This window comes from Drosophila innubila (assembly GCF_004354385.1).
Source record: "Drosophila innubila isolate TH190305 chromosome 2R unlocalized genomic scaffold, UK_Dinn_1.0 1_C_2R, whole genome shotgun sequence".
Taxonomy (NCBI): Eukaryota; Metazoa; Arthropoda; class Insecta; order Diptera; family Drosophilidae; genus Drosophila; species Drosophila innubila.
The window spans coordinates 10794842-10806134 of NW_022995374.1; the positions used below are offsets into that span (position 1 = coordinate 10794842).

The 11293-nt window shown below is 36.6% G+C and overlaps 3 protein-coding genes across 3 annotated transcripts; all 3 read right to left on the reverse strand.

Moving 5' to 3' along the window:
• Positions 1-828: 828 nt before the first annotated feature.
• On the reverse strand, positions 829-1471 carry LOC117782913. The gene is made up of 2 exons (XM_034620010.1): positions 1391-1471; positions 829-1337 (listed from the first exon to the last, which is right to left on the reverse strand). The coding sequence occupies exons 1-2, from the start codon at positions 1469-1471 to the stop codon at positions 864-866; spliced, it is 555 nt and encodes a 184-aa protein (XP_034475901.1). The 3' UTR covers positions 829-863.
• A 2359-nt stretch (positions 1472-3830) lies between these two features.
• LOC117782914 lies at positions 3831-4295 on the reverse strand. The gene has a single exon (XM_034620011.1). It carries the CDS (start codon positions 4293-4295, stop codon positions 3831-3833), a length of 465 nt encoding a protein of 154 aa, XP_034475902.1.
• Positions 4296-4766: 471 nt separating this feature from the next.
• LOC117782916 lies at positions 4767-5330 on the reverse strand. Its single transcript, XM_034620012.1, has 2 exons — positions 5289-5330; positions 4767-5240 (listed from the first exon to the last, which is right to left on the reverse strand). The coding sequence occupies exons 1-2, from the start codon at positions 5328-5330 to the stop codon at positions 4767-4769; spliced, it is 516 nt and encodes a 171-aa protein (XP_034475903.1).
• Positions 5331-11293: the final 5963 nt, after the last annotated feature.

An 11293-nucleotide genomic window follows, 5' to 3' on the forward strand; every position in this document is an offset into this window, starting at 1 on the left:
TGCCAGGCACAGGACACGGGACGACCCAGATGAGGCCATTCTCGCAGAAGCAATAATTATACCAGCGGGAATCGTGGCAAATTGGCGAGCATATGTAACCACATACATTCAAGCACACAGGCCAGGGGCAAATCAATGGAAAAATGTGTGAAAATTATGCCTTGACTCTGGGCAGACCTCCCGGGATGCCGTACTTGAGGCAGGTGGAGAGCTGGGAGACTGTGAGGGCCGCAATTAGGAAACGATAAAGTTAAAGGCACACACGCAATTGAGACAAATCGGAAGGCGGAAGTAGAGACGACGACAACGACGACAACGATGACGACGATGACGACGACAACGACAAGTCAGATGCAGTTAAGAAGACCGTTAGCAGCAGCGCTTTTTGCCGCTTGCTGTATGCGACAGCTGCCAAGCGGAGAGGGATGAGGAGAAGGATTGGATGATGACTTTGAGGACATTGTAGCTAAATTGAATGTTCCATTTTCGATTTTATTGCTCGCTTTTCTCTTGACTGCAGCCTAGAATGTGCAGAATGTGTCCCATCGATAATCAACACCGCATCATGCCACATGTTGCAGCCATGTACAGGATATTATTATAACTTATGAAGCTGCTGACTTTATCCGCAGCAGACGGTGCAAGAACACACAGTTTGCTCTGCCCCAACTTGGTTGAAGAGTAATAAGATATGAGCTTTAATGAATATACACTTGAAGGAAATGTCAACATCATCGCATCGATTATGTTTAAGCCGTAGCTGTTGCTGTTGCAGATATGAAGCTTTATTATGTTTACAAAGGTGCAAAGATGCAACCTGGTTGCTATTTTAGCGCAAGAGCTAAGAGGATTCACTTGTTGTATCAGTTGTGTATAACCGACTCCATGATTATAGAGAGCACACGGTCTTCGGTCTTGGTCTGGTACTTGCCATAGAAGAAGTTGACACGACTCCGATACTCGCCAGGATGTAGAAACTGGTGTGTCATGGAGGATCCCATTTTCCAGTTGTGCATGTAGTAATGACCCACCTCCACTGGACAGTTGTGCATAAAGTTGCTATACTTGGTCATGCTCTTGAACCAACTCTTAAGTAGTCCATCTTTGACAGTTCCCACCATGGCACAAACATCGACATGGCGGCTGAAGATCGATTGATAGCTCTTCGCATTGGCCATTCGAAGTTGATAGTCGATGTGAACCTTGAATCCTCGAGTGATTGGCTTTAGCAATTCCATATCCATGTCAACGGTTTTGTTTACAATCGAGACCGAAAAATTCTTAAAATATATCGGGCTGAAAGTGTAGTTGGTATTCACAAATTCGACACGTCGTTCCTGCAATTAATCTCATTTATTGTGAGGGTAATCAGAATGTGTACCAGACTTACCCCATGGCTAGGATCCACTTTCAATATTACCAATGCACTGAAAAAAATTACGGAGCACCAGAAAGTCCGCAATTGAACCATTTTCACACTCTACTCGTAAGTGGCTGAATTATAATGATCTAATTTTGAAATGTTTTCAAATTTATGTGCTCATTATCTGCGAACTTCAGTAAAGCCGAAATCAATTAGACACACGTGGCTTAAGTTACCGAAATAATCATTTATTTCATCTCTCTATTCTTTATTCGTTATAATGTATAAATCGTTTATCGTGTTATCATCACTGCAGCTCATTATGAAACCCTCTTCTGTATCCCTGTACCTGCCATAGCTATTGAAGGTCTCCAAGTGATATTCTCCATACATTACAAATGGGGGCAATAGGTTATTATCAAACTGCAAGTTCCAGATGTAATGGTTGCCGTGCTCCTCTTTAATATATTGTTCTTGTACACAATCACAATGTTAAACACGTCTCAAAATGACTCGTTTCTATGTATACAGAAACAAACGGTTGAACGCAGAGAACATAATCATTAGGTAATTTGATTTTTTCACGAAGATGGTAACCCAAATTCGTAATTTAAGGTGAACTCTACGATGTTTTCTCCAAGAAACCATAGTTCTAAAACAATTCCTAGTCACCACTTTATAAGCTGAAATTTTTTGTGTTTTTAGCTCTTGCATGGACGAAAATTATTTTTTGAGGACAATTGGTCCTTTGAATTTTGAAACTCTTGGTCCTAATAAGAGTTTTATTAGCAATCTTGTCTTTATCGGACGAGAAACACTAAAGAAATGCTGATAATAACAAGCAAAAATTAAAAGAAATAACATCTTAGAATTGAGCGTAGATTAAGAGCTTGGGCTACCATTTTCCAATATTTTTGGGTCCATACAAACCGATGCAACCAAATCATAATGTTGAATCTAAAGATGTACCATGCAGAATTTAACTTGTTGCAAAATATGCATCATGACATTCAGCACCGGTAGGCTCCACATTGATTCTCTTCAATAGAACTTGCAATAAAGTTAACGACTAGCTTGTTTGGTTATAAATAGGGATCATTTTCATAAAGTCAACGCAAATAAATTAATTAAAGACAGCAGTGATCAATCTAATTACTCGACACGAAAATTGTTCCCATAGTTATTAATGCCTATGAAATTTTTATTGTCACTGGCACAATAACCCATAAGTTGTATTAATTTTAGTGCCAGGATGCTGAACAAATAAAAAATAAAATATCAGATCGAGTTATATACCGATCGAAAGGTTTAGTCCTAACTTACAAAATTTGCTTACTAAATCTTTTTCTAACTCACCTGGTTCATGAGATAATATATTTTTATTTTTTAAAAATTCTTATCAAAAATACGCGTCGATTGATACCTCGATCACCCAAATTCAACTGGTTCAAAAGATAAATATATTTGAAATTTTAAGTGACCTTCTCAAAATTAGATGAAAAGTCAGCTTAACTGTTTGTCTGTTTGTATCAATGCGCCAAAAAAGCTTAGATTTTATTATCGGGATTTAATCTTCTTCGAAAATCTAGAAATGTTTGTTCTACAACTTTTTGAACTTGTAGTTTCTAAACCATAAAAGCTACAGATATGTCCTATATATCATTGGAAAGGTGTGTTTGAGAGCTTTACATTTAAGTTTTTTTCTAAAGTACTCAGGTAACATTTTACAGGTGCAATAAGGTTTTTAAGCTTACATTTTGCGAATTTTGAGAAATTGACATATGATATCTTTATTAAATTTCAATATGTTATAGTCAAAAATTTTGTGTTTTTCGGTATATCACACTTATCTGTAAAAAATCGTTTCGGCAAGATGTTATTCATTAAGTATATACATATTACTAAGAGTTCAAAGATGACAGCAGCAATAAAGTGACATAGCAGCAAACCTATGTAGCAAAAATTTTGTTTTGTGTTGCAGAAAAGCCAGTGTTGCCAGATAGTTTAGTTTTGTTTTTTGACATTTCGGGCTTAAACTAGTTTAATTGACCTAAACTTGTTGTGTCTGTCTGCAACGCATATGAAATTTATTTATTCTTTTTATACCCTGAGCCCATGAAAATGGTAAAAAATGCAATTATTTTGTTCGTGGTAGCTCACCCTTTTTGCTCACAGTGCAGAATGCCAATGTTCGTGTTTTTTTCTTATTAATTTATATTTTTATTTAAAATTTGTATATTAAACTTTAAATTGTTCTTCATAAAATTGGATATCAGAAATTTTGGGGCTGGAATATGCTTTCGTCACCTCGTGTAGAGGTTCTATTTTAAAAAATATCTGGAATCTTTAATAATCTTGTTATTTAGATGGTCTTAAATATTTTGTGTATTATACTTTATTTTAAACAATAATTCGAATAAATTTAGTTTATTTTATTTGGTATTCGTTATCTGTTATTTTTTTTTACCTAATTCGATAGGATGGCTTCAATTATACACTCTAACAAAGGCTTATCGTTTGTTTTCTTGTATTTTCCATAGTAAAAGCTGCCTCCAATCCGATAGTCACCCAAGTATAGAAATGATGGAACCAAATTTCCATTAAAATTCCAGCCCTTTAAGTAGTAATAACCTGGTTCAATGGGACAGCTTCTAGCAAAATTTCCTACCCTTAGCATGCTGAGGTACCAGCGACGATAGATTGTTTCCTGGTTACCTCTAAGCAAACCACAATAGTTTATATCGTGTTGAAATACGCTCTGGTATGATTTGGTTTTAGCCATGCGAAATTCGAAGCTCAGATGGCCCTTTAGGCCATTAATTAAAGCTCTTAATAGAAACATGTCCATTTGGAGTTTTCCGTCGGCGATTTGAAGGGTAAAATTCGAAAAAACTTCTCGGTTGTATCTGCAGTCTCCGTTTTTAAATACCATTTTACTTGCCTGAAGAAATAATGATAAAGAGTTTGAGATTGTTTTAAAAGCAACACTGAAGACATACCAAAGCATTTTCTGTTATTAGCAATAATGCAATTGTTATAATTATTTTAATGAGTTTGGAAAACATTGCAGGTTCTATTCAGGCGGACTGTATTGGTAAACAGATTTAAGCATTTAAAAATTTGCTTTCAATTCAATGCGGTCAATTATCTCTCATATCCACCGATGCGTTGAGAAAATTATTTTAAAATTACGTGTTATTCTTCTGTGACTGTTGACATAAAACAGTTGATCGATATATCGATATAGATATCAATTTGTGATTCACCACATAATTTAAAAACAAACCTAGAAAATACTTCAGGCATTAACTCAAAGATTTTGTCAAGTGGTTGCAATTTTATACAATTGGTAAACAGATTTCGTGTTATTAAGGCATTTATGTTATAACCTGATTTTTAAAAACTAATTCCTTTTCAAAAGTGCAAATACGGTCAAGTCCAAAACAAATTCCTCGCGCTTCGTCTTCAGTTTTCCGAAGAAAAAGTGTCCAGTGATACGATAGTCCCCCGCATACAAGTATTGAGGAACCAACTGTGAATCCAACTTCCAGTTGTGCAAAAAATAATGTCCCTCAATTACAGGGCAGTTGTACATGAAGTTTCCATGATCCAGCATGGATTGAAACCAGGTCTTGAAAATATTACTCTTCACCGCTGCCACAACTCCACAGTTGTCCACAATATGGGAGAATACGCTTTGATAGTGCTTAGTTTTCCCAAGGCTGATGGAGAAGTCGAGGTGCACCTTAAAGCCACGGGTTAAAGGCTTTATGATCACAAAATCCAGGTTGAGCGTATTGTTGATGATTTCAATGGTAAAATTGTCGAAGTATTTGGTGTTGTACTTACTTTCACCAGATTGAAAAAGGAGGCTAGACTAAATCTGGATAAATTTGATATCTATGGATTATCACAAAAGACTTACAGCTTCGGTTACTGACAGCTTATAAACACAAAATATTGCCATTATTTTCAGGCAGTATAAGAATTTACAAATCATGAACATTTTCGTAATATGGATAATATTGAAGTGAATTTTAATACTATATTGTTTGCTCGTGAAACTGTTGGACTCCAACCTAACCAACCTAATCGAATTTTAATTGACAATCATTATATAAAGAGCTTATCTTCTTTACATTTTAATTAGATCTTTTAGTTTTTTACTAAAAATACAACTGTGGAAGCAACAATTTTTTTTTTTTACTACTTTCCGATGCTAATAGCTAAATTAAATTTAAATGTTTATATGGTATTATTATGTAAATAATAAAAAACTTATTTCTGAACTGATCTTTCGTTTGCATCATACTAAAATATTTGCGATTAAATGTAGGAATGTCAATATTATTAATATTATAGTCTTTCATATGGTAATAATTAAGTGGAACAGGGCAATCTTTTTTAAAATTTCCATACATGAAGAATGTCGAGAGCCACCTCTTAAAAATATTATTTGTGTGATGGCGTTACATATTGCACATGTCCAATGAGTACTTGTAGTAACTTCGGTAGTTCGTGAAATTATATTTGCAAAATAGAAATTTCATATTCAGGCCTGTTCCGGTTTTCACTTTCGGCAAGATTTGTCGGAAGTGAAAATCTATAGCCTGTTCTTATATCAATCTGGAAATATTTTTCGTATTGAATTCATTTTGAGCTGGTGGTCACAGGAAGTAGTTTTTGAAATGATAAAATCAGAAATCTAATCAGAAATTTAAGTGATTTTGCTTTATAAGTTATGGCTGTACTTACCACAAATAATTTTGAAAACGGGAAACGGGCATCAATTAAAAGCGATGCAAAAATATTCATATTATGATGTTTTGTTATTTTCTGATTAGGGTGTCATCTGCCTGGTCAAAACAAGAAAAGCGAACTAAATAAAACATGAAGCTACAAATTATTGTTTGATAACAATGTTTTGGTCAATTTTAAGTAATAATTACATCAAACTTATATATAGCATATATTTATGTATAATTAATATATAATTAAAACAATTAAGAAAGTTATCGTCGGGGGGTACAACTTCGAAATACCTTGCCAGATTACACGGGGATTAAACCTATGCTTAAGCCCACCTTTAAAGTTGTGTTGCTACGGAAGAGAGAAAAAAATGTCAAAGTATTAGTGTGCTCTACACTTAGAGAATCGGGACGTCGGGTCTATCACAGTCGACCTTTTCATCTTTAGCATTTCCTTCGAGTCCTATGTAGAGTGATTCATTAAAAGTAATTTTTTTTAAATTTTTAATAAAACAGAACTGGTCGTTAAATTCTTTTTTATCGCCCAATTAAACAATCTCCAAATTAAATTTTTAGCATTTTCGATCACTTCGGTATTTCGTGTAAGTCGGGAAAAATATTATCTTTCAGTCGTAATGGCTTATCGACAAAGACTTTAATTTTTATTATTCTTAGTTTTCGGTTCTTTATGAGCATTGAGAATAAACCAGTTTTGAAAATTATATATATATTTTTAAACTACTCATACATTTTAACTATCTAAAGAAAATACAGTACGTTTAAAAAATATTTGCCATCGGTTCAGCGCGGGAATAAATGTGATATTAAAATTAGCTTCAATCATTAGTGAACCATCAAAGTAGTTAGATTGTTCAATGAGAGGCAAAGCTTTAATCGTGTATATGTGTGTAAAATGGCCTTTTTCATAGTGTTCAATTGGTATTAAAATCAGTATTTCAAAAACTCGTCACAATACAAAATGGGCATTCTCCACATTTTACAACATGCTGTTGCAATAATAATTATATTTAATTTTCTCAAACTTCGAGAATTAATCGCAGTAAGCAAACATTCTAAAACTACCTGTCTATAGATTCATTTCCAACAATCAAAGTCATATTGTTTCAGAAAAACATGGATTTGCTAAGCGATGAATGTCAACACAATCAAAAGCATTTTAATGTATTCAATCTTTCAGTAATTGACAACAGAGTTTATGCTGAGATGGGCACCAAGTCCAAGATAGTTCAAGGATTTAAGATCTATATTAACATCGAACTGCGCCTACAAAATTCAAAGAAATACAATAATGTGTTCACTTATAATATGGACATATGTAGGGCTCTTTTGTCACTACGAAATAATCTTTACAAAAAGTGGTTTCTTAGTATTCTTAAGTATGGAAACTTTTCGGGTAGGTGTCCTGTTCTGCCTGGCTACTATTATCTTAAGGATTGGATATTGGACGATGACCTTATACCTGGATTCATGTTTTCAGGTGATTATCGCATACAGTTGAATGGCTTTTATGGTCGCTTCAAGAGAAATGCCGAAAATGTATTTATGCATTGTGTATTCACTATAAGGCTTGCCTAATGGAGCAAACTTATATTTGTAAATAAAGTTCTAAAAAGATTTGTAGGTTTACTGTAAATATTCCTATATGAGACATTAACACTGATAAATATATGTTAGTATAGTATAGTATAGTCTGAGTGTACGGGTACACAGATAACGATATTCAAAAAACTTTTAAACTCAAAATTTAATATTTTGGTTATAGCAAAGTAAAAGTTTCGGACGAATGATATTGAATAAATAATTAAAGCAATAGATTTATCGATTATGAAACTTAACTAAAATACAGTTACCAATGAGGTCTGTGAAGCTCTCGCCCATTTGCACTCAATTTAGTATTGGCTGGAAGCCAAAGTGGTACAATCCTGAGTTGGAAATTTGGACTCGCTTACGTTGCATTGCTGGCTTTAATCGCGAAAAGGTAAATTACTCTTTCTGATTATACCCGTTACTTAGGAAGTAAGTAAAAGGGTACATAGTATTAATGGAATGTACCCTCACCTTTTTCCACCCCCGCATATCACGAAAACCATCACACTACCGCTATTTTAGTAGTTAACGCTTTCTTTTTTATTATCTATCTTCCTACTTAATTGCATCCAAATCGGTGAAACACAGCGGCAGTAACAGCAGTTATAGTTTAAGGAGCAATACAAGCTCCAAAAAGTATGTAACGGATATTCCTATAGTCCTATATGCGTCAAATTTGGTTCCTCTATCTCTTTTTCTGAGATCTACGCGCTCACAGCATAGGACAGGCAGACATATATTTTAACCAACACCCCTTTACTTATTTTTTACATTCGGCACTGCGGATAAAAGTAATTTTTAAGGAATAACATTTTGCGCAATCTGCCGAATGCCATTTTTAAGAATAATTTGTGTTTAGAATTATTTTATTTTTTAAAATTACCTTGCAACGAGACTTTTTTTGATTAATAGCTCTATAAATGCTGTGAATTGTCCGAAACTCTAATCGCAGCATTGAAGTAACACGCGCCTGCAAATATGCAACATTTATTTGCACTAAACTGGCTGACTTGGCTAGCATCGCTCATCCGAAATGCAGTCAATGTGTCTTTGTTTACTCAGCGTGGAACGTGGAAGCCGCATCTCGTATTTATGTACACGAACTGCACTGCGGAGAACAATTGCACGTAATTCTGCTTACGCCGTAGCATTGCAACAATGCACGGAGTCCGGCGTCGTATTTGTTTGATTCCTTTTTTCATTCTCTTCTGCGGTTGCGGTAGTCTAATGGTCATACAGACAGACGGTCGGACAGACGGACATTCAGACAGACAGCTAGACAGACCGTCTGTCGGATGACAGGCGACCTCTGCCCTTAATCAGAATCGCTCCTGTAAAACTAAGGCGCAATTTTCAATTGTACTCGCAGTTGCACCGACATTGACGTCGACGTCAACGTTCACGTCGCCCGTTTGTTGTCTCGTTCTCGATCTGACCAAAAAAAAGTCTTTCCTGGTTTCCGGTCTTTTTTGTACTGTCTCTGCTTTGCTTTCACTCTGACTATGTGCCTGTGAATCGCATTTATTTACATAGGCCTGGTGCCTGACTCTCTGCCAGGCTGGCTGACTTTTGATTTAAAGCTCTTAGCTCCTAACTCAATTCCCTTTCGACTTAGCAGCTGTCAGTTCGCCAGGTACTTACTCGGGTGTGCACGTGTGTCTTGTTTTTCCCCATACATATATATTTGCAGATGCATTTACGTGCTCCTCCCGTTGTGTGTGTGTGTGTGTGTGTGTTGTGTTGTGTAAATAGGCACACAGGTTGCAGTTTTCAGCTCATGGCTCGACTTTTCTGACTTTTGTTTCTTGAAACTGAAAATATATGGGTTGGTAGCACTCATATATGTATATATACAGAGTGTCAAAGTTGTAAGCCCTTTGCTCTAATAACATGATTAAAGTTAAAATGTCGGTTTTCAATGATACAAACTTAAAATAAACAGAGTATATTCCAAAGAAAAAATAGTCAGGACTTTAACTTTATATAATGAAGCTGTAAAGTCCTTTTAAAAGGAATACTTGACATAGATAACTTAATTTAAATGGAGTCTAAGAGATGCTCATCTATCTCATCACGAACCACTCTACGAATACGAATGGTGACATTCATTACTGATTGCCTTCTCGTCTTGGAAATGGAATGCCTAGTCAACAATTTTGACCACATTTTTGATTTACACAGAATACTTTAGATAGCCATTTCTATGGATTGCAATATTTTTTGTGCTCGGCTTTGTCACTTTTTGTGGCACTCCAATTTACACAGCAATCAAAAGTGCAACGGAGGAAAACGTTTTCACACTTGGCTCTGCCAATGGAGAAATATTTTGCTGGCAAACATGCTGACCCCAAAATAAACAAGAAGAATGCAATCCAGCCAGTCGGAGCACTCGTGCGCGCCAAAGAAGACATCATCATAATTCCCCGAGAGTGTTGCCCAGAGTTTTCCGCAGAGGGAGACAGAAGCAGATGCCCCGTAATCAGAGGCAGGCGCAGCAGCTGCCTCAAAATATGCAATGCGAAAAATCAACACAGCAAAAGACGACAACAACGAAGACGTTGACGATGGGGACGAGAATAAGGATGACGATGACTGTGACTGTGACTGTGACTGTTACTATGACTATGGCGATGACGATGTCGACCTCAATTACCCTCGTTTTGCACTGTGCAAATGGCTGTAGGAAAAAAATCAGTGCATATTTACAGGCGTTGGCATGAAAATTTGTCACCTAGCCTGAGCAGGCAACAAAGCGAATGGCACTGAGCAAACACCTTCTGTTTGTGTGTGTGTCTACTTCTGTGTATGAGCCTGTGAGTGTAAGTGTGTGTGTGTGTGTGTGTACGTGTAATTGAGCCTACAGATATGCAACGATTGCAGGTTGTTGCTGTTGTAATCGACACTTGGGCGGCGCCCTCTGAGGCAAACAGTTGCAATAATTCCACGTTGCGATTGCGCGCTCTTCAAGCTCCCCACCTCGGATCCATGGACGCATTCAATGCAATTGTAGGGGCAAAATTGCAGAGCGGCTTTCGTCTGACTGGAAATGTGCAAAGCTGTGATTGGCTGGCGCAACACGTGCTCATAAAGTTTGCAAGAGTTGTGCTGATTGGCCAATCCTGGCTTAAGGGCAGCTTCCAATGCGCATGCGGGGAGAGAGTTACGGAGAGACAGAGAGAGCGACAGAGGGAGAGAGAGAGCGTTTGCTCTCTGATTTGCTCAGCAAATAGTAGGAGCTCTTTTACAGGCGCCCTACCTTATGATACAACATTTTGTTTGTCTTCTTTTTTGACTATTTGCACCCGTTGTCTGACTGACTGTCTGACTGTCTCTGTCATTGTGTGTGTGAGCGCTTATGTGCATTTGTGTGTGTGTGTGTGTGTGTGTGTGTGTGTGTGTGTGTGTGTGTGTGTGTGTGTGTGTCTGTCGGTGATTAAAGCTTAGCGCGTGGTGAAAAATGGTTGGGGAATCGATGCTCGCTAAAGTGGTGGTGGTTTTATTTCTGTCTTTATATTCATGGATGAGAGTGTGTGTGCATGCTTGTATGTGTGTATGTGTGTGTGTGTGCACTAAT